This window comes from Sus scrofa, chromosome 17, assembly GCF_000003025.6.
Source record: "Sus scrofa isolate TJ Tabasco breed Duroc chromosome 17, Sscrofa11.1, whole genome shotgun sequence".
Lineage (NCBI taxonomy): Eukaryota > Metazoa > Chordata > Mammalia > Artiodactyla > Suidae > Sus > Sus scrofa.
The window spans coordinates 59,906,088-59,929,651 of record NC_010459.5 but is presented as its reverse complement, the minus strand read 5'-3'; the positions used below and the strand labels follow the sequence as shown (position 1 = coordinate 59,929,651).

Sequence of the window (23,564 nt, the reverse complement as noted above, 5' to 3'; positions counted from 1 at the left end):
TTAGTACTGATTAGAAATGGTCAAAGTGGTCATTGTTTCCTAGTTCTCATGATCTTTGCTTAGGGAAGAACAGTGATACTTGACTGTTAAGCATGATGTTGGATAAAGGTCTTTCGAAGATATATTTCATCAGATTGAGGGAGTGGGTGGGTCTTCACGTGTGTAAACACACATGCAGTCTTCATTGCAATCAAGTAATAAAAATACATCGCCTCCAAATGTTGAGGTTCCTTTTAATCTATCCATCTCCTACCCCATCCCCAGGCAATCACTAATATTTTCTCTACTATGAATTAGTTTATATTTTTTAGAATTTATATAATTGAAAAAATACAGTAGGAATTATTGACTATTTTCTTTCAGTACTGTATTTATCTAGCTAGAAAACTAATAGGTAGTTTTGTTTTTTTTTTTAAGACTCAGCAGTATTATATATATCAATGGTTTATTCCTTTTCATTGCTGGGTGGTGTTCCACTGTATGAATATACTTGAATTTACTTATTCACCAGTTGATGGGTATATGGAATGTTCTCAGTTTTTAGGTATTAAAAAATGTTGCTGCGAATATTTATGTTATTATCTATGTGGATATCTGTTTTTGTTTCTCTTAGATAAATACTAAGGAGTATAGTGACTGTGCCATAGCTTAGCTATATGTTACCTATTTCAGAAACTTCCAAACTGTTGTCCAAAATGGTTTTACCATTTTACATTTTTACCACCAGTGTATAAGAGTTCTGGTTGTTCCACGTCCTTGCCAACAAGTCTTGTGGTCATTCTTGCCCAACTTACCTGCTTGTACTGCCCTGAACCTTCAGTACAGTGTTGAATAGAAGTCATGAGAGCCGACATCTTTGCCTGGTATCCGATGTTAGGGAGGAAAGCAGTTGTTTTTTCCAACATGAAATATTTATGATAACAGTTTTTCATATATGCCCTCTATCAGATTGAGGAAATTCTCTTTTATTTGTAATTTGCGGATGAGAGCCTTCCTTGATCATTAACAGTGCTGGGTTTGGGAAAAGGCTTTTTCTGCATCTATTAATAATGATATATATTTTTCCTTATTTAGTTTCTTAATAGAAATACATTGATTTTCAGATGTTAATCAACTTTGCTTTCCTGGGATAAACACCACTTGGTTGTGATAGATTAATCTTTTATACATTGCGAGACCAGCTCAGCAGGTGAGGGCTGAAGAACAGGTGCTGTGAAACTTAAGGAAAAAGTTAACATAAAACAAGACACAGAGACATTTATCTTAATTGTGGAAATGGGGGGACTCAAGGTTTCAGGGACCAAGAGCCCCGCCTCAAGAGACCATACTGCTCTCTAGGATTATGTCAAGTGAGGCGGGGGTTGTAGGTACAGAATATAGTTCTTCTATCATTTTAAAAGTCACATATCTGGTAGCTGGTTAAGCTTTTATTCTGCCCTTTAGGCATTTAACAATCATGAGCATTGAGGAAGCTGGGTGTCAGCTATCTATGCATAGCACCTAGAGAATCACCACTGTGCTTCTGCAGACAGCATGCTTAGGTTTGCACCTGGGTTCTCCTTGCTAATGCATATCCTCCTAAAGACCCCTCATAAACCCCTTGGGGCCACGAGGCTCATCTTCCTCTCATTCTTTAGAGGACATACCATGCTGTGCAAATGGCTTGCCTGTCTGCACAGGTCCAGCATGTCTAGACCAACGCATTAAGTCCTCATTCAGCCTGACCACATGGATAACTTATGCCTTCAGGTCTTTGTTCTTTTTTTTTTTTTTTAATTTTCCTACTGTACAGCAAGGGGGTCAGGTTATCCTTACATGTATACATTACAATTACATTTTTCCCCCAGCCTTTCTTCTGTTGCAACATGAGTATCTAGACAAAGTTCTCAATGCTATTCAGCAGGATCTCCTTGTAAATCTATTCTAAGTTGTGTCTGATAAGCCCAAGCTCCTGATCCCTCCCACTCCCTCCCCCTCCCATCAGGCAGCCACAAGTCTCTTCTCCAAGTCCATGATTTTCTTTTCTGAGGAGATGTTCATTTGTGCTGGATATTAGATTCCAGTTATAAGTGATATCATATGGTATTTGTCTTTGTCTTTCTGGCTCATTTCACTCAGTATGAGATTTCTCTAGTTCCATCCATGTTGCTGCAAATGGCATTATGTCATTCTTTTTTATGGCTGAGTAGTATTCCATTGTGTATATATACCACATCTTCCGAATCCAATCATCTGTCAATGGACATTTGGGTTGTTTCCATGTCCTGGCTATTGTGAATAGTGCTGCAATGAACATGCGGGTGTACGTGTCTCTTTTAAGTAGAGTTTTGTCCGGATATATGCCCAAGAGTGGGATTGCGGGGTCATATGGAAGTTCTATGTATAGATTTCTAAGGTATCTCCAAACTGTTCCCCATAGTGGCTGTACCAGTTTACATTCCCACCGACAGTGCAGGAGGGTTCCCTTTTCTCCACACCCCCTCCAGCACTTGTTATTTGTGGATTTATTAATGATGGCCATTCTGACTGGTGTGAGGTGGTATCTCATGGTAGTTTTGATTTGCATTTCTCTTATAATCAGCAATGGTGAGCATTTTTTCATGTGTTTGCTGGCCATCTGTATATCTTCTTTGGAGAAATGTCTATTGAGGTCTTTTGCCCATTTTTCCATTGACTGATTGGCTTTTTTGCTGTTGGGTTGTATAAGTTGTTTATATATTCTAGAGATTAAGCCCTTGTTGGTTGCATCATTTGAAACTATTTTCTCCCATTCTGAAAGTTGTCTTTTTGTTTTCTTTTGGGTTTCCTTTGCTGTGCAAAAGCTTTTCAGTTTGATGAGGTCCCATGGGTTTATTTTTGCTCGAATTTCTATTGCTTTGGGAGACTGACCTGAGAAAATATTCATGATGTTGATGTCAGAGAGTGTTTTGCCTATGTTTTCTTCTAGGAGTTTGATGGTGTCCTGTGGTATATTTAAGTCTTTCAGCCATTTGGAGTTTATTTTTGTGCATGGTGTGAGGGTGTGTTCTAGTTTCATTGCTTTGCATGCAGCTATCCAGGTTTCCCAGCAATGCTTGCTGAATAGACTTTCTTTTTCCCACTTTATGTTCTTGCCTCCCTTGTCAAAGATTAATTGACCATAGGTGTCAGGGTTTATTTCTGGATTCTCTATTCTGTTCCATTGGTCTGTCTGTCTGTTTTGATACCAGTCCCACACTGTCTTGATGACTGTGGCTTTGTAGTATTTCCTGAAGTCTGGGAGAGTTATGCCTCCTGCTTGGTTTTTGTTTCTCAGGATTGCTTTGGCGATTCTGGGTCTTTTATTGTTCCATATAAATGTTTGGATTGTTTGTTCTAGTTCTGTGAAAAATGTCATGGGTAATTTGATAGGGATTGCATTGAATCTGTAGATTGCTTTGGGTAGTATGGCCATTTTTACAATACTGATTTTCCCAATCCAGGAACATGGAATATCTTTCCATTTCTTTACATCTTCTTTGATTTTAAGCTTAAGTCATATACCAGCACTGCCACTGTTTTTCAAGCAGGAATATGGGATAAAGTAAAGCAGAACAAGATGGAATTTTCAGCATAGAAAATAGAAGCAAAGAGGCTAAGAAAATACTGTAGAAACATGTCTCGCAACAATATATCATTGGAAATGATTTGTGAAATATAGTTAGGCAACTTGGTATTTCATGTTCTAGAAGCTCTTTTGTTTTCTTATAATGTATGTCTTTTTTTTTTTTCTTCAAGTTTCAGAGTCAAGGAATTCTTAGCCTTATAGAATTAATTGGCAAGTAATCCATAGTCTTTAATTTTTCTCTAAGAGTGTGTGTAAAGTTGGTATTGTATCTTCTGTAAGTGCTTGGTAGTATTTACCAAATGAAGCAATGTGGGCTCAGACTTTTACTTTTCTTTGCTGAAGGCTCTTAACTACAAATTCAGTTTATTAATAGATAAATTGTTTTTCAGGTTACCTATTTTTTTTCCTTGAGTAAACTTTGGTAATCTTTGTCTTTCAAGAAATCTATCCATTTCATCCATGTTGTCAAATTTATTGGAATAAAGTGGTTTATAATGGCCCCTTATTATCTTTTTACTGTCTGTAGATTCTGTAGTGTTGGCCTCCTGTCTTAGCTACTTTTCCTAGTCAGTTTGATGAGAGGTATACCAAATTTATTGATATTTTCAAAGAACCAGCCTTTGGTTTCACTGATTGTTCTCTATTTTTGTTTTCTTATTTTCAATTTAATTGATCTGTATTCTTAATGTTATTTCTTTTCTTCAGCTTACTTTAGTTTTAATTTGCTTTCCCATTTCTAGCATTTCAGGTTGGAAGCTGAAGTCATTGATCTGAGACCCCCCCACCCCGTCTTTTTAAGGCCACACTCATGGCATATGGAAGTTCCTAGGCTAGGGGTCGAATTGGAGTTGTGGCTGCCGGCCTACAGCCACAGAAACTCCAGATCCGAGCCGCATCTGCTACCTACACCACAGCTCATGGCAACCCCAGATCCTTAACCCACTGCACAAGCCAGGGATTGAAACTGCATCCTCATGGATGGTGGTTGTATTCATTTCTGCTGAGCCACGATGGGAACTCCTTTTTTTTCCTTGTCTAATGTAGCCTTTTAGTGCTTTAAATTCTCCCCCTAAGTACTCTCCCTTAGCAGCATCCTACAAATTACAGTGTGTTGTGTTTCCATTTTCATTAACTTGATTCTTAAATTTCTCTTTTGATTTCTTCCTTGACACACAGATTTATTTAAAAGTATTTTATTTAATTTCTACATGCTTGGGATTTCAGGGATATCTTCCTGTTACTAATTTCTAACTTAATTTTATTGTTATCAGAGAGTATGTTGTATGATTTGAGAATCCTTTTACATATATGATGCTTATCTTATGACCCAGAATATAGTTTGTCTAGGTAATTGGTTTTGTGTGCACTTGAAAGGAATGTGTATTCTGCTGTTGGGTTGAGGGTTGGGTCAGGAGTGTTGTTAGAGTCATATATCTTCCCAGATTGTTTACCTACTTGTTCTATCAGTTATTGAGAGAGGGGTATTAAGTCACCACTGTAATTGTGATTTTTTCCTATTCTTTTCAGTTTTATCATTTTTTACTTCAGACGTTTTGAATTTCTATTATTAGTCGTATAAACCTTTAGTGGTATTTTCTTCATAAATTGACCCCTTTATCTTTATGAAATGACTCTGTTTTTCCTATGGTAATATTCTTTGCTCTGTAATATACTTTATGTAGTATTTACATACTCTTTCAGGATTTCTGTTGATTAATTATAGCATGACAAAACTTTTCATTGTTTTTAAGTCATTTGTGTCTGTATATTTAAAGCAGATTTCTTATAGTCATCAGATACTGGGTGTTGTTTTTTAAATATAATTTGACAGTCTTGGCCTTGTAATTGTGGTTTTTATTGTGACTATTAATCTACATTAAATTTATCATCTGGTTTTTGTTTTTTTCTACCTGCTGTTCCATCTGCCATTTTTTTTCTTTTTCTCTTTTTTTTTTTTTGTCTTTTGTCTTTTTTTTGTTGTTGTTGTTGCTATTTCTTGGGCCGCTCCTGCGGCATATGGAGGTTCCCAGGCTAGGGGTCGAATCAGAGCTGTAGCCACCGGCCTACGCCAGAGCCACAGCAACGCGGGATCCGAGCCGTGTCTGCAACCTACACCACAGCTCACGGCAACGCTGGATCGTTAACCCACTGAGCAAGGGCAGGGACCGAACCCGCAACCTCATGGTTCCTAGTTGGGTTCGTTAACCACTGCGCCATGATGGGAACTCCCTCTTTTTTTTTTTTTTTTAACAGCTACACCTGTAGCATATGCAAGTTCCCAAGCTAGGGGTAGAACTGGAACTGCAGCTGAGGCCTACAACACCAGATCGCAGTGACATCTGCCACCTATACCACAGCTTGAGGCAACACCAGATCCTTAACCTACTGAATGAGGCCAGGGTTCAAACCCACATCCTCACAAAGACAATGTCAGGTCCTTAACTCACTGAGCCACAATGGGAATTCCCATCTTTTTCTTCTTTTGTATTAGTTCATTTTCAGTGGTTTCATTGCATTTCTTTTGTTGGCTTTATTCTCACTTTTTTAGTGGTTGATTTAGGGTTTATTTTATACATATTTAATTCAATAGTGTGTACAAATAATATTATACCTCTTTATGAATAGTGTAAGAACCTAATAGTAATAATAATATATTCCACTTTGGTTTCCTGACCTTTGTGGCATTGCTGTCAATAGTACTAAAAATTACTTTTGTCTCTGCATGTGTCAAAGACTTCATAATATGCTGTAATAATATTTTTCTTTATGCAGCCAGTTAGCTTTTAAAGAGATTTTTTAAGTATTTTATATTTACCATTTCCAGTGTTGTGGCTTCATTTATATAGACCCAGATTTTCATCTGGTACTATTTTTCTTCTGCCTGAGTTACTTCTCCAATATTTCTTTTAATGCAAATATTCTGGTAATGAGTTCTTGCACTTGCACCTTTTTCATGTCATAAAATTGTTAGCTTGTCTTTATTTTTGAAAAGTGTTTTTGATACATATAGAATTCTAGATTGCCTATTCTTTTTCTTTCAGTTTAAAGATTTTACTCTATTGTCTCTTTGTTTGCGTTATTTCTGATGAGAAGTCTGTCGTTTTCACATTTGCTCCTTTTTATTAAAAGTCTTTTTTCCCCGGCTGCTTTTAAAATTTTTCTGCTCATTAGTATGATTATGGTGCTTTTAGTATAATTTTCTTCATGTTGTTTGTTCTTGGGGTTCGTTGAACTGCTTGCTTCTACAGGTTTTTTTGTTTGTTTGTTTATTTTTTTTATGACTGCACCAGCAGTATATGAAAGTTCCTGGGGCCAGGGATTGAATCTGAGCCGCAGCTAGGCAGTGCTGGATTCTTTAACCTACTGTATTGGGCCAGGGATCAAACCTGCAGCTCTGTACCCTCTGTAGACTCTTAACCCACTACACCATGGCAGGTACTCCACTTCGAAAGTTTTTATCCATTGTTCTTGAGATTTTTTTCTGCTCTTTTTTTCTCCTCCCCTCTGGAGGCTCTGATTACACATGTGAAGTTCTCCCACAACTCACTGATTCTCTGGGTTCTCCACCCTACACCCTATACTTTTATTTCCACTCTCTTTTCATTTGAATAGTTTTATATTGCTGTGTTTTACTGCTAATTAATATTTTCTTCTGTAGGGCCTAATCTGCTTCCAATCCTATCCTATGCAATGATTATCTCAGGCATTATATTTTTCATCTCTGGGAATTTGATTTGGGTCTTTTTTTAAAGCTAAATTATTAATTTTAGAATAGTTTTTGATTATAAAAACTTGATAAAATAGTACATGAAGTTTCCATATACATCCTTACTCAGTTTCTCTTATTTTTATTGCGGTAAAAATCATATAAAATTTACCATCTTAACCATTTTTAAGTATATAGTTCAATAGTGTTAAATATATATTCGCATTATTGTGAAATAGAACTTTTGTCATCTTGAGAATTTGAAACTCTATGCTCATTAAGCAGTGCCCCTTGCCCCCTTCTACTCAGCCTCTGGTAACTACCATTCTAGCTTTTCTTCTATGAAATTGACTATTTCAAGTGGAATCATACAGTATGATTTCATTTAACATAGGGTCCTCTCCTGTGGTTTATTTCTTTTTCCATTCATAGTCATTTTTGAGATAATAGTTTTTATTAACTCTTTACTTCTGTTATTCATTCCTGTTCTACATTCTGTTTTACCTTGCACTCCTCCAAAATTTCCACTGAAATTTCAGATGTCAAGATAATAGTTGACTCTTTTGTATTAACATCAGTACACACACCTCAGTTGTTGGGATTTGTTTGTTTGTTTGTTTGTTTTTGTCTTTTTGCCATTTCTTGGGCTGCTCCTGCAGCATATGGAAGTCCCCAGCTAGGGATCAAGTCAGAGCTGTAGCCACTGGCCTATGCCAGAGCCACAGCAATGCAGGATCTGAGCCACATCTGCAACCCACACCACAGCTCACGGCAACGCCAGATCCCCAACCCACTGAGCAAGGCCAGGGATCGAACCTGCAATCCCATGGTTCCTAGTTGGATTCGTTAACCACTGAGCCACAATGGGAACTCCAAACACTTGAGTTCTTATACTAACCCTTGGTAGTGCACTCCAGACTCCATAGGGACAGGGTCTCCTGTGTTCAGGACCCTTCCAGACTTTGCACTCTCCTCTCTCCATCTGACCATTCATTTGTACCCTTTGTAATAAAGGAGTGTTCTAGTCTGTGTGGAGCATGTGAGATCTGAATTTTTATGTGACCAAAACTCATGGAAGTTAAAAAAAAAAAAAAGTGTAGAGTCTGGAGATCAAGCAGTATTTCTAGTGAAAAAGAATGTCTACAGTTGCAGATTATGGAAATGGGAGGCAGCAGCATGCTAGAGTGTGGTTAGACTTTTTTGTTTGTTTTCTGTTTTTGCATTTTAGGGCCACACCTGTCGCATATGGAGGTTCCCAGGCTAGGGGTCTAATCTAAGCTACAGCCACCAGCCTACACCACAGCCACAGCAACACCAGATCTGAGCCACATCTGCGACCTATACCACAGCTTATGGCAACACTGGATCCTTAACCCACTGAGCGAGGCCAGGGATTGAACCCGCAGCCTCATGGTTCCTAGTCAGATTTGTTTCCGCTGTGCCACGACGGGAACTCCCTGGTGAGACTTTTTTATGTTCGTTTATAGTAATGTATAAAATAAAGGCTGCACACACAATTTTTTTTTTTTTTTGTCTTTTTGCCATTTTCTTGGGCTGCTCTCGCGGCGTATGGAGGTCCCCAGGCTAGGGGTCGAATTGGAGCTGTAGCTGCTGGCCTATACCAGAGCCACAGCAGTGCAGGATCCGAGCCACGTCTGCAACCTACACCACAGCTCACGGCAACACTGGATCCTCAACCCACTGAGCAAGGCCAGGGATTGAACCCACAACCTCATGGTTCCTAGTCAGATTCGTTAACCACTGAGCCACAACGGGAACTCCACACACACAATTTTTAAGTTCTTTTTGAATGGCTTTGCAGAAGAAAGCATGTTATTATATTCATATAAATATAGTATACTGGAATCCTACAGAAATGTCTAGGTAACATATAAAATCCATATATGTTGACATCTAAATACTTGAATTTTTTTCTCTTTTTTTCTTAAGGACCCCACCTGTAGTATATAGAAGTTCCCAGGCGAGGGGTGGATTTGGAGCTAAGCCTCTGGCCTACACCACAGCCACAGCAGCATGGGATCTGAGCTGTATCTGCAACCCACACATCAGCTCATGGCAATGTCAGATTCTTAACTCACTGAGTGAGGCCATGGATCAAACCTGCATCCTTATGGATACTAGTCAGGTTCTTGCCCCGCTGAGCCATGACAGGAACTCCTATAAATACTTGAATTTTATAGCAAGCAGCAAAATAGATCTGGCATCTCAGTAATATTCCAACTAAAAAGCAAACCATGATATAGTCTAGGCAGTCAAAGCAAATATCAAAAATTTCAACAAATTCAGCAATAAAATATAACAAGTATCAATAAATTCTTACATAGATAGTCATTATACATGTGGAGAATAGTTTGTACAAATAGATACAAAACATTCAGCAAGGTGATAATTCTGAACTCTAATATGAGGGTCATTTAAGCAGTGAAGCAAATATTGCATTTATTTATTTTAGGGCCATACCCACAGCATATGGAATTTCCTAGACTAGGGGCCGAATCAGAGCCACAGAAATGCCAGATCCAGGCCATGTCTGTGACCTACACCACAGCTCATGGCAACGCTGGATCCTTTAACCCACTGAGCAGAACCAGGGATCGAACCCAAGTCCTCATGTATTCTAGTCAGGTTTGGTACCACTGAGCCACAATGAGAATTCCACAGTTTTCACTGGGCTGGTGATTTTATTGAGGATTAGCACTGTATCCTTCCTAGCTCACAATTTCCTGGCACTCAAGTTTTTATCAAAGGTTGTTTACTCTCAATACTTCTGTAACCACTGTGGATTTAATAGAAATGTTTGAATAGGTGCTTGTGTCTAGAAATAGTTACTTACAGAATTAAAGTTGTTTTCTCTTTGCCTCTTTTAAATTAATAGTTTTCTGAGATGCGTTCAAAGAATATTTATTAAAAACCTATTATCGTCTAGAATGTATTCAGGGCTTTAGATCATTAGTTATTGTACTACCTTATAATTTAGAGATCAGGAAACTGAGACTTTGAAAAATAAACTGACTTGTTTACTTAAGTAGTACCGAAATTGATTGATTTAAATACTGTTAAATTCTACAAGTTAATTTTATTTCAGGTCACTTTAATTGGTATGCTGCATACTTTACTTATTTATAGTATACCTATAGAGTGATGTCATAGAAATGAATATAAACTAATCAGTGTGGTTTCTTTGTATGCAGTGAGAGACTCGAAGAAGCTCCTGACTATAATTCTGAAAGATACAGTAAAAATTAGTAAACGAAAAGGGAAAGAATTGCTTTTGTATTTTGATGCATCATTAGAGATCACTAATGTGACACAAAAAATATTTGGTGCAAATAAATACAGGGTAAGTTAAACTCTTCTTAATAAACATTTTTTTTTTCATAATTCAGGAACCTTTCAGTTACTTGGAGCTGTAAGTTTCACTGATTTTTTTTTTTCTCCCTACAGTTCTTAAAGTAACATGTAGATTTTTAGTCCTTTAAATTTGTATTGTGGAATGGCCATCACATTGTTAGCCATGCCCTTTGAGATGCCTATTAGAAAGAATCTCAGATGGCAAAATTAGGGGCAGACACTCAAAACATTTAATGAATTTCTACCATGTGTTTAAAAAGTGAGATGAGACAAAGCCTTGTTTTCAAGATATTAAACATTGTGCAAATTAAGGAATATGCCTCAGAAAAAGTAATTAAGTGGCATATGGAATATGAAGTATAGAAGTTGAAGAAAGAGAATGCTCATTAAGAGTCAGATATGAAAGAAAGGCTGTGGAAATGGGCCTTGAAATGGCCTTAAAGTTATGAATGAAATTTAGATAAGATGCTTTTCAGGATTGTGAAAGACATTATGAATCAGATATTAACTGGGAATTAAAGTGCAGTTCATGTTATGTTTGGGGAGACGTTCTGTTGACAAGCTTGAATGGTGCATGTCTTAGTTTGTTCAGGCTACTAAACAAAAATACTATAGACTGGGTGCCTTAAACAACAAATATTTATTTCTCAGAGTTCTGGAGGTTGGGAATCAGATCAGGATGCCAGCAGATTCAATGTCTGGTGAGGGCCCATTTCCTACTTCCTTGATGGCCATTTTTTCACTGTGTCCTTAAATGGTTCAATGGGTGAGCGAGTTTTCTGGGGTCTCTTTTATAAAGGCACCAATCCCAAGGACTCTGCCCTTACGATCTAAGCAACCCCCAAAGGCCTCCCTTCCTAATGCCATTCTTGGGAACTAGGTTTCAACTCATGGATAGGTTGAGGACATGTTCGTCTGTAGCAGTTAAAAAATTTGTGGTGAAGAATAGCAGGTAATATGCTTGTGAGGAACACTTAGGAAAATGCAGAACGGCAGGCTAAGACTGTGGTTACTGGGGAGTCATTGATGTGTTCTGAGAGAAGTCTTTATAGACATAAATAATAATGCTTTGGTAACATTGGGCAGTTTTGGAAGGAAGCAGATACAGGAAATAATTGCATTAAAATGGGAAGAACTGGGAGGAGAATGACATCCCTTTAATTTAATTTTAGGAATTTTCCCGAAAACAAGGTATTTCAGTTGCCAAAACATCTGTGCATATACTTTTCGATGCAAGTGGATCCCAGGTATGTGTCTGACTTACTTGATGTTTATCGCTGGGCTAAGTTTAACCCTAAATAACGATAGCATAGTAATAAAGTCCATCTGGGAAGGTGAATGTCTAAAATCTAAATTGTCTTGAAATGGTGCCTCAATAAGATGTGTGTGACTTTTTAAACAGGTTGTTAATAATAATTCATTTCAGTGCAGAAGGTAGATCATTATTAATTAATACCAGTTTTGTTAGCTTAAAAAATTAGAAATATGTGTTCTCCCACTAATGCCGAGGCCTATTTTATGTCTAATTATATTTGAAAAAGTGAGTGCTTTTTGTTGGGTCACTTTTGTAACAGTGCATAGATAAAAGAATTATAAACCTTTATGAGTGTGAGATGAATGAGTGCTTTTTTAAGACATTCAGTGATTTTTGGAAACTTTCTATGGTTTGCAGTTTTAAGCACTTTTTCCTTCTTTTCCAACAGATTCTAGTCCCAGAAAGTCAAATTTCACCAGTTGAAGAACTTTCTACTTTGAAAGAAAAAGCTAACCCTCAAGAGGAATTTGTTAAACCTCCAAAACATATCAAAAACAGTAATAAAGGGGACAGAAAACATGGTCAGCCCGAGGTATATATGGTGTCAGAATAGTCATTTATAAAACAACATAGGTCAAATCATTGATATATATAATTACAAAAATCTAGAATTTGTCCATAACATTTCATGATATTCCCTCTGCCTTTTACAAACGCTAACAAAATAGAGTGTTTCAGCAAATTGTGTTTATGTATAAGGGTTAAGGGTTTAAGGCAAGGTGTACTGCACACGTGTAAATTTCAAATTAGAGATGTATAGGAAAGGACAGTAACCACCACTTTTTGTAGAATACAAATTGATAACGTAATGTTGCGTTGATCTGCATGAGGAACGAAAGCAAAGTATTAGGTTCTTTTTCCTCCTCTGCCTGTTCCATGGAGTATCTCCTCCAGGCCACATTTTTTCTTTTTTTTTTTTTTGGTTTTTTTAGGGCTGCACCTGCAGCATATGGAGGTTCCCAGGCTAGGGGTCCAATCAGAGTTGTAGCTACCGGCCTTCGCCACAGCCACAGCCACACCAGATCTGAGCCGCATCTGCGACCTACACCACAGGTCACAGCAATACTGGATCCTCAACCCACTGAGTGGGGCCAGGGGTCGAACGCACATCTTCATGGATACTAGTTGGGTTCGATAACTGCTGAGCCACCACGGGAACTCCTCCTCCAGGCCACATCTGATAGAAGCATTTCTTTTTTTTTTTTTTTTTTTTTTTTTTTTTTGTCTTTTTGCCATTTCTTGGGCCACTCCCGAGGCACATAGAGATTCCCAGGCTAGGGGTCCAATCGGCGCTGTAGCCGCCGGCCTACACCAGAGCCACAGCAACGCTGGATCCAAGCCGCATCTGCAACCTACACCACAGCTCACGGCAACGCCGGATCCTTAACCCACTGAGCAAGGCCAGGGATCGAACCCTCAGCCTCATGGTTCCTAGTCAGATTCATTAACCACCGAGCCACGACGGGAACTCTTGATAGAGCCATTTCTTAGCAGTCTTCTCCGCATCTTACTGTGACACTTGACATTGCTGACAGTTCTCTTTTAATGTCCTATCCTTTGTCTTCTATATCAGCATTTTAATTCTCTTCTTACCTGTTGCTACATCAGAGATGCTTTCTCTCGCCACCTTCTAAATGTAGATTTGCTCTAAAAGCTTGATACCCAATCCTCTGGACATCTCTGTGCTTCCTCCTTAGGGAGCTTTCCTCCTGTGGATAATTTAAGCTCTTAAAATATACCAGACCTCACTTCAAACTTCTATAGCTACATCTCTACTTACTCTTTCAATATTTCCTTTTGTATGTCTCTTCATGCCCTTTCCTAAAGCCCCTTTTGCCTCAAATTTGCATCTGCCTCCATACTTCGAGAATGTTACTGTTAATTTTTCTGATTATGTTCTCAATCCCAGCCTCTTCTCCCCTCACAACTAGAACCAAGGTGCTAGTGATTGTTCCTGGTACCTCTTACACCCTTTCCTCCTTACTCCCTCTGCCACTACTCATTCTGGCACACCTGTGTTGCATGGTAACCTCCTAATAGTGTTTTTGATACTATTGCTTCATTCTGTAAGCTGCCCGGTGTGGTGTACCACTGATTTTTCTTAACACCAGTGTCCTCCACTCAGCCTTGTGATTTCTGGGTTTATCCCATTGAATCTAAATTTTGACTTAGTTTGGAAATCTCCCGTGATTTAATTTTACTCTGTCAAAATACCCTGCACTTAAGTATGGTCAGCTGCTTTACTGTCTCTCTTTTATGTCATGCTCATTCTTGTCTCTGTGCCTTCATTCACGGTATTTGTATTTGTGCCTTTTCTTTTAACTTATCTAAAGTGTACTTCCATTTGTAAATCTTCATTCATTTTCATATTCTTTTTTTTTTCTGCCACATCTGCAGCGTATGGAAATTTCCCAGGCCAGGGATCAAACCTGTGCCACAGCAGCGACCCTAGCCATTGCAGTGACAAAGCCGAATCCCTAATGCACTGTGCCCCCAAAAAACTCCTCATTTTCATTTTCTTAATGGAGCTCTTCCTAATTATTTTAGCTTTTACTCATCTCTCACCTGTAGACAACTATAACTGTCATAAGCTCTTCCATTCATTGTGTTACTATTTTTCCCTTTGGTCTGTGTCCTTCCTAAAGTTAAAAGTGTCGTTTTATAATTCCCTCAGATGATTAGATTATAAAAGCCATGGTTTTGTGTCTTTATATCAGAATCATAACTTGAGTCCTTATTTAATTCTTAGACACCACCCACCTTAAACCTTTTGAATCGTAACACAAAATCTGGAAAAGATGTTAAGCACTATTGTTAAATACCCACTGTGTTTTCATGAGGATTAACTGAAGCATTTATATGAATAGGTAACTTTTGGATCACATTCATTATGTACCACTAGGAACTGTAACTCCTGTAAGAAGACTCTGCTGGTTCAGTAGCTTATTTTCTGGTTAATCTTAGAATTCACTTTTCTTCTATCCTTTCCCACCTCTTCCTCCATGCCTCATAAACATACCTGTGCAAAACTCCATCAGTATTGTTTCTCTTTCTCAAGGGCAGTTGCTTTTTTAAAAACAGCTCACTTCTGCCTCTTTACAGTTCGTCATCATGTACTCCTTTCTGTGTCACCCTCTGGAACTTCTGGCCCCAACAGTCTCTGGCTCTGCTTATCTATTTCTGTTGCTCTTATCAGTCATTCTAGGCTAAAGTTAGAAAATGCGAATCGTTTTGGGAACACTAGTTTGTGTGCCGTTGAGTCTCTGAATTCTTATAACGGCTTTTTACTCCAAAGGCGATTTAGTCTTCACAAAATATTAATACAGCTTTTTAATGTGTGAAAGTTTTGAAGAATGTTTAACATTATAAGAGCTTTCTCAAATGTTTATGTAAATAGGTGTTGCAGACATCATCCTTATGAAATAGAATAGTAAATTGTGAGCCATTTACTATTAACTAGATAATCAATAAAATATTTTCAGCTAATCTTTAAAGGTACTGTATTTCTAATCTGGCTATTCTGTAAATATTCTTTGAAACAACACTCCTTAACTGTTTTGGCTATCTATTCAGAACCAAACATTAGGATAAAACACAGATTTATCTTCTAGTCAGCCTAAAACACAGATTTCTGGATATCATGCTATTTATATATCTTTTATGTGTAGTTAATGTAAAATGTTAGGAATAAAGTAGTAGGATGTTTAATTTCAAAAGAAAATATATGTTTACTGTGGCTTTTCCTCATGGTTTAAGATAATTACTCCTAGCAAAAGAAAAATGTCTGAAGCATCAATGATTGTTCCTGGTGCAGAGAGATACACTGTGAGGAGTCCAATACTTTTAATCAACACATGTAAGCTTTATAGTCTTAAAAGACTTCTAACTAGTATTGTTATTTAAAGCAGGCATTTTTAAAACTCAGAAATATTCTGGACATAATTTACCTAGAGGATAAATTGAGGATCTAAAAATTGATAAAATATGAACCACAAATGTCTTCTAAGAGAGGTTTAATGGATATTGACACATAAACATTATTCAAAATATTAATATCAAGCATTAGTGATTTATTATAGTTTAAGTGGGAATCAGCACAACATAGTGGACAAAACGTTAAATTAGTCGGCCTTCTTAGGCTTGTTTGCCCACTCCAGGTGTGTCCCTGGTACAGATTATCCTCTAGCTAAGTTTAGAACCAGTTTATCCTTTCTATGAAATGGAACTAAAGTGTCTACTTCATCGAATTGTTTAAAGAATTAAATAGAAGTTATTCATTCAATACAAATATTGTGAAATATTGAGACCGTGCCTGTACATAGTAAGATAAATAAAAAATTTAAAGTAATTTGATACTATTAGCTGCTATAAACACATCTTATTTAATCTTTATGACAATTTAATAATGACCTTCTGCTCCCAAAATCTAGTTGCCTACAGGGAAATTATCTAATGTTTGACGAACTCCTCAAACCTGGCAGGTCCAAAATAAATTCATCTTTCAACTCTCCCTGGCAGTTTTTCTCCATTTCTTACCTTGGTAAATAACATCCATGTCCACTTAACTCATTTGAGCTAGAAACCTCAGACCCATCCTAGAACCTCCTTTTTTTACCCTTCATCAGCTAAAAAGTACCACAGTAATAACAACATACAGTTTTTTAAAATCCTACAAAAACAGCAGTCTTTTGTCCTCTTTTTTAGCAACACCACAAAGAGGAAGAATTAAACCACCACTGCAAATGACAAGTTCTATGGAAAAACCTGGTTTTTCTAAAACATCGGAAAATGGAGTGGATAATGCTGTATCACTTAAATCTAGACCATGTGAAGAAAGAAATAGAGAAGATAATACAGACAAAGTAACTTTACTTTGAAAGCATTTTTAAATAAAATTTTATCAAGTTATTGTAGAAATACATATTGAACTAACTTCTTTTGCAAGCAGTGAGTGTCTCACTTTTTTAAAGTATTGTGTTTTTAAAAAATTTAAATATCATTTATTGCACTTGAAAGTAAGGTCTTATCACTCATTTACTGTGCTAACAATAAAATTTAGAAATATTCACTTAATGTAACTGATTTATGTGTTTGGTAAGAGAAATGGTCTTGCCATCATTCTTTAGTTTATTATAAAAATTAGGGTTTTTTTATACTAATGGAATCTGTCTTTAAGTATCTCAAAGTCTACCATGAGAATTAGACAAACTAATAAGTTAATATAATATTGTATAAGTGTTCTCAGATTATAGGATGCAATAGAAATCTAGGACAGGGACAGGTGCCTAACCCCAGAATGGGGAGGGTGAAGATAAGGAGATGCTCTTTTAGAAGATGGAGAGTGAATTGATTTTTAAAGAGTCAGTATAGGCCCTTAGTCAGATGGACATCAAGAAGGGCATTCATTCATTCTAGGTAGTTGAAGCGGGCACAGGGCAGGGAATGGATAATGTATCATGGAGAAATCGGTAATCCAAAATACAGAGAAGTTTGTAGATGAGGAACACCTAATAGCTTTTGCTTTCTCTGAACTGTGAGGATGGCGAACTTCTCTTGGATACGGATCCTTGAAGTAGAGGCTCAGTGACACACAAAGATTTGGAGTAACTGATAAGAGATAATGGAAAAGGCTGAGAATAAGTACAAGCATTAGGCAATGTTAGGGCCCAGTTCAGAGTTAAGACCATGAATTTTATTATGGCGTTAGTTAAGAAACATATGTAATTTCTTCCAAAAAGTTGAGCAGCCTTGGTGTTATAGTAAAGAAGAATAGATGGTAGATTTAAAAAATTTTAATGGATATGTGGCAGAAACATTAAAGGGGTCAAGAGTTGAAGATACTAGGGAAAAAAAGTAGTGGTTCAGAGTGTTTCTTAATAGGGGGCACTGTTCTTCAGTTGTGTAGCATATGGTTCTGAATATGAAAGGATGAGTGTCCTAGGCCTGTGCTTACTCATCGTCAGGAGAACCCTTCGGTCACTGTGACAAGCAAAATTACACCTGTGCATTTTCCTACTGCTCCCCTCCCAGTGTAAAGGACCACTGGCTGGAGTAAGCAGGGAAGACATGCAGGATGAAGCAAGGTATTTTAGCTAGAGGGTATGTTTTCCCAGTAGTGACGGCAAATTTTCGTTTGATCTGGGCTAGTGTGTATCTGTGGATATGGAAAGAGGGAAGCTTGCTGTAGTCAAGAAGTTAACCTGTGCAATGGCCAAAACTTTTATCAAATCATTTGACACTTGATAATTTCCAATTCCAGTGTATGTTAGTGAAGAGGCAGAATGTATGCAGGCTGTGAGAGCAGTACCAATAGGAGATGTGCCATGGATGTTCTAGAAATTCTTGAGATGAAAAGTGAATTACTCCTCTAGCTGTGGCTGAGAACAGACAATTTGTAGGATCTTTTGCCTCATCTGCAATGAAAGTTACTTTCTTGTGTTTTAGGATATGCAGTATTCTAGAATGGGCATAATACTTATGAAATAAATAGAAATGCTATCTAACTTTTAATAAGGCAAATTTTAAAAGTTTTAAACTTTAATACTCTGACTTTTAAAAGTTGCTTTTATGTAATTCCTTAATTAAAACTTATATTGAAATTTCTCCTGTATTTATAGCATATCAAAACTAAAGTTATAGAAAAGGCAGAAAATAAGGACATTGAATACCCAAACCAAAATTTTAGTAAGTACTTTTTGGTTTAATTTTAGTCATTCTTGTAAAATATATTCATATACTTGTCTTTATACTTGCCTTTAATCCCACTAGCTTTCATTTATTTTAAAAAAAGATTTATAATGAATATATTTAGCTTTATGCAAAAAACTTAGTAGTTACAAGGAAATATAATAGTAGCCTTTGTTCCCAAAAAGTTTGGGTCAGGGATGGGGAAGATGAGATCAATCTCTCCATTCCAGTATGTGAACATTGATCAAGTTCTATACTGGCTTCCATTTCACCCTGCCAACTGCATGAAAAAATGAAAATACTGTAATTTTTTTTTTATTTAGATGAACTCCAGGAGATAGTTCCTGATTCACAGGCAGTGGGAAAAATAGATAAACCTGTGTAAGTATGAGAAAACCCATCAAATCAAAATTTAAAGGAAGAGGTCTTAATAGACTTAGAATGTAGTATTGGTTTTAGAATTAATAATTTTCAAGTATTATTATGATAGCACAATGGTAAAGTAGCCTATATGTTTTTTCCATATCAACCAACATAACTGTATTCACATTGAGAAACTTAAAATGAATAAGATTTTTTAAATAATAAAATATGAATATGAGTTTAAATACACTTGTAAGTAGTTCCTGCTGTAGTGCAGTGGGTTAAGAATCCAACTGCAGGGGCTGAGGTGGCCGCAGTAGTGTAGATTCAAACCTCAGCCCAACTCAGAGGGGTAAAGGATCTGGTATTGCTGCAGCTACAGTTTGGATTCTACCCCTGGCCTGGGAACTTCCACATGCCATGGGTATGGCCATAAAAAATACACATGTAAGATATGTGAGGTATAATTAGGTAGATACTGGAGTTCCCGTTGTGGCCCAGCAGGTTAAGAATCCAGCTAGTATCCATGAGGATGTGGGTTTGGTTCCTGGCCTTGCTCAGTGGGTTAATGATCCTGTGTTGTGGTGAACTGTGGTGTAAGTTGCAGGCACACCTTGGATCTGGCATTGCTATGGCTGTGGCATAGGCTGGCAGCTGCAGCTCCAATTTGACCCCTAGCCTGGAACTTCCACATGCCTTAAGTAGATACAAAATTGTAGCAATAATGGAACTTTTTTGTAATATTCTTCAATCTGAACAATTATATAGGAAATTTCAGCTTTCATCATGACTTAAGAAAATATCTTCATACTTAACAAATTTCTGTCAATAAACATTGACTAATAAAATCAAGGTCTTAGAGTCATAGGCTAGTGATGTTTTGAAATAAGCAAATGAATTTATTTTCCAGGTTACCTGGTATTTTAGACAATATCTGTGGAAATAAAATGCACTCCAAATGGGCATGTTGGACACCTGTAACAAATATTAAGCTGTGTAATAACCTAAGAGCAAGTTCTTCATCAGAAGACACATTTAATCAAGGTGAAACATAGTTTTCTCTGTATATAAAACAAGGGTTCAGGGAAATACTCGTTTCTGAAATGTCTGAACAAATATTTTGGTTTTAACAAATTTTAAATATGATCAGTTTATAAATTTAATAAGGATTAATTTCTCATTTTCCCACTAGATATTATTATCAACAAAAACCTTACTAAAAAAAAATCATCCTCTTCAATGTCTGATGATAATTCTGAGGAAACGAGTAAGGTGCAGTATGGGAAAGAACTAATGCAGCATAACAAAATAGATAAAGCAGAAGCAGAAGCTTGCAAAAGAAACAAACAACAACAACTAGATCATTCTAAACATTCAGAGGAGAAAAATACTGAAAATACCAAGCAGAATGATTGGCGTATTGAATCTGAAACTACTTTTAAATCAGTACTCCTAAATAAGACAGTTGAAGAATCTGTGATCTATAGGAAGAAGTACACGTTGTCAAAAGATGTGAATACTGCTATTTGTGATAAAAGCCCTTCTCCTAGAAAAAATACAAAAAGTCATAGAAAATCAGGGAAAAGATTGACGTCTGAACTTAATTCCTGGGATTTGAAACAAAAAGAAATGGTGAGCTTTCAATGTGTTTTATTTCTTCATACTCATAATATCCTACTTAATAACAAAAAGTGAAGCTTGATTAATTGCTGTGAATTCAGTATTTGTAATGCCCTGAGTTTTTTTTTTAATTGAAGTATAGTTGATTTACAAATTGCATTAGTTTCAGGTGTGTAATGCAGTGATTTTTATAGATTATATTCCACTTAAAGTTATTACAAAATAATGGCTGTATTTCTCTGTGCTGTACAACTTATGTTTGTTGCTTATCTGTTTTATACATAGCGGTTTGTATCTCTCTCTCTCTCTTTTTTTTTTTTTTTTTGGTTTGGTCTTTTTTAGGGCCACATCGATGGCATGTGGAGGTTCCCACTCTAAGCGTTGAATCAGAGCTGCAGCTGCCAGCCTACACCACAGCCACAGCAATGCCAGACCCAACCTGTACCTGTAACCTACACCACAGCTCACAGCAACGCCAGATCCTTAATCCACTGAGCAAGGCCAGGGATTGAATCTGCATCCTCATGGTTACTAGTTAGATTTATTTCCACTGAACACAACAGAAACTCCTATATCTCTTAATACTGTACTCTTATCTTGCCCCTCTCCTTTTCCCTCTCACCACTGGTAACTATTAGCAATACCCTCTTCTTTAATTCAGCTTCAACTCTGAGAGTGAGTGCCTCCTGAACCCCTTTCTGACCTCTTTCCAGTCCCAGCCCTGACAGAACCCCTGTGCCTGCTGGTGCATAGCAGGTATGTAAATAGGTATAGCAAGAGTGAACCTTATAGTTCCTTGTCTCCTAGGGTTGGGTCTCTCCCACTAATGTCCCTCAGGTTCTTTTGAACATGCATATAGAACTATCTGTGCCTGTCTTATGTGCTTACCTTTCTTGTTAATAAATGGTTATTTTGTGTTTTTCCCCATTTTAACCTATTAGGGTGTAAAGACTCTTTTATTCAACATTTGTTTTCCTTCATGGCCTAGCACAGCTTTGCACATAGTAGCCTCTGAAACATTTCTTGAATTATTGCCTTAAAGTTGACAAAGCTTTTCAAGAAAAGATGAAAGTGGGGTGAAGGAGACTTATCTTCTGTTGTAACTATTGTTTGTCCCCATTGAAGTCTTCACTTTCTTCTTCAGGTGAATCATGTGTAGAACATCTCCAGGACAGTTTTAGCAAGTCTGCCCGATACTTTGAAAAGTTTACTTTTTGAGGCAGTTACTGTAAGTGGTTTCTTTGGTCATTGTTATCAAGATGCAGATTAAGATTTTTCTAATCAGAGTACATTTCCAAGGAAATCATCCAACCAAAAAAAGAAAGGAACAAAAGAGAAACATAGAATCAACTGGAAAACAAGGTTTCGAATGGCAGTAAATACGCATTTATCAATAATTACCTTAAATGTCAATGGACTGAATGCTTCATCAAAAGACATAGTGTGGCAGAGTGGATAAAAAAGCAAGGGCCTACAATATGCTGTCTACAAGAGACTCACCTTAGGGCACAGGACACAATATAAATTGAAAGTGAGGAGATGGGAAAAGATATTTCATGCCAATGGGAAAGACAGGAAAGCAGAAGTTGCAAAACTCATATCAGACAAAATAGACTTTAAAACAAAGGCCATAAAGACAAAGAAGGACAGCATTTAATGATAAAAGGATCCATTCAAGAATAGGGTATTAGGATTGTCAATATATATGCCCCTAACGTAGGAGCACCCAGGTACATACAACAAATACTAACAGATATAAAAGGAGAAATTGATGGGAATATAATTAAGAGTAGGAGACTTTAATACCCCACTCACGTCAATGGACAGATCCTCTGCAGAGAAAATCAATAAAGCAACAAAGATCCTAAGTGGCACAATAGACATATTCAGGTCATTACATCCAAAATAATCATAATGTACATCTTTTCAAGTGCACATGGAACATACTCAAAGATTGACCACATACTGGGCCACAAAACTAACCAACAAACTTAAGAGTCTAGAGATCATTTCAGGTATCTTCTCTGACCACAATGGCATGAAGCTAGAAATCAACCGCAGGACAAGATATGAGAAAAAACTGACTACATGAAAACTAAATAACATGCTACTAAAAAACCAGTGGGTCAAAGAGGAAATAAAAAGGGAAATTAAAAAATACCTCCAGAGAGATGATAAAGAAAACAGAACCATTCAAAATCTATGGGATGCCACAAAAGTGGTGCTTAGAGGGAAGTTCATTGCAATACAGGCCTTCCTCAGAAAAGAAGAAAAATCTCAAATCAACAACTTAACTTACCACCTAAAAAGAATTAGAAAAAGAACAAACAAAACCCAAATCAGCAGAAGGAAGGAAATCACAAAATAGAGATTCAAGAAACAATCGAAAAAATCGATAAAACCAAGAGCTGGTTCTTTGAAAGGGTAAACAATTGACAAAGCTCTGGCCAGACTCACCAAAGAGAGAAAGAAATCAAAGAAAACAAGAAATCAAAAGGCAGAAAACTCAACAGATACTGCAGAGATACAAAACACCATAAGAGAATACGATGAACAATTATATGCCAACCAATTTGACAACCTGGAAGAAATGGACAACTTTGTAGAGGCATACAGCCCGCCAAAACTGAATCAAGAAGAAATCAATTGAATAGACTGATCGTTAGAACTGAAACAGAGTATGTAATAAAAACATTCCCTATAAACAAAAGTCCAGGACCAGATGGCTTCACAGGCGAATTCTGCCAAATATACAAAGAACTTATAACCCATCTTTCTTGAATTTTTCTGAAAGGTTGAAGGAGGAGGAGCACTCCCAAGGACTCTCTGAAGCCACCATCACCCTAATACCAAAACCAGACAAAGATACTCCCCAAAAAGAAGATGATATGCCAATATCTCTGATGAATATAGAC

At 37.0% G+C, this 23,564-nt stretch overlaps 1 protein-coding gene across 8 annotated transcripts in view; it reads left to right on the top strand.

Annotated features, from left to right (window-relative positions):
- Window positions 1-23,564, top strand: part of SYCP2 (synaptonemal complex protein 2) — an 86,323-nt gene that overhangs the window by 32,663 nt on the left and 30,096 nt on the right. For all 8 annotated transcript variants that reach the window (XM_021078150.1, XM_021078152.1, XM_021078151.1 and 5 more), the window contains 9 exons: window positions 10,505-10,653; window positions 11,837-11,911; window positions 12,368-12,511; window positions 15,736-15,835; window positions 16,684-16,841; window positions 18,597-18,663; window positions 18,990-19,047; window positions 19,940-20,073; window positions 20,222-20,661. In XM_021078150.1, the coding sequence (XP_020933809.1) occupies window positions 10,505-10,653; window positions 11,837-11,911; window positions 12,368-12,511; window positions 15,736-15,835; window positions 16,684-16,841; window positions 18,597-18,663; window positions 18,990-19,047; window positions 19,940-20,073; window positions 20,222-20,661 (1,325 nt within the window). The remainder of the gene's footprint in view (window positions 1-10,504; window positions 10,654-11,836; window positions 11,912-12,367; window positions 12,512-15,735; window positions 15,836-16,683; window positions 16,842-18,596; window positions 18,664-18,989; window positions 19,048-19,939; window positions 20,074-20,221; window positions 20,662-23,564) is intronic.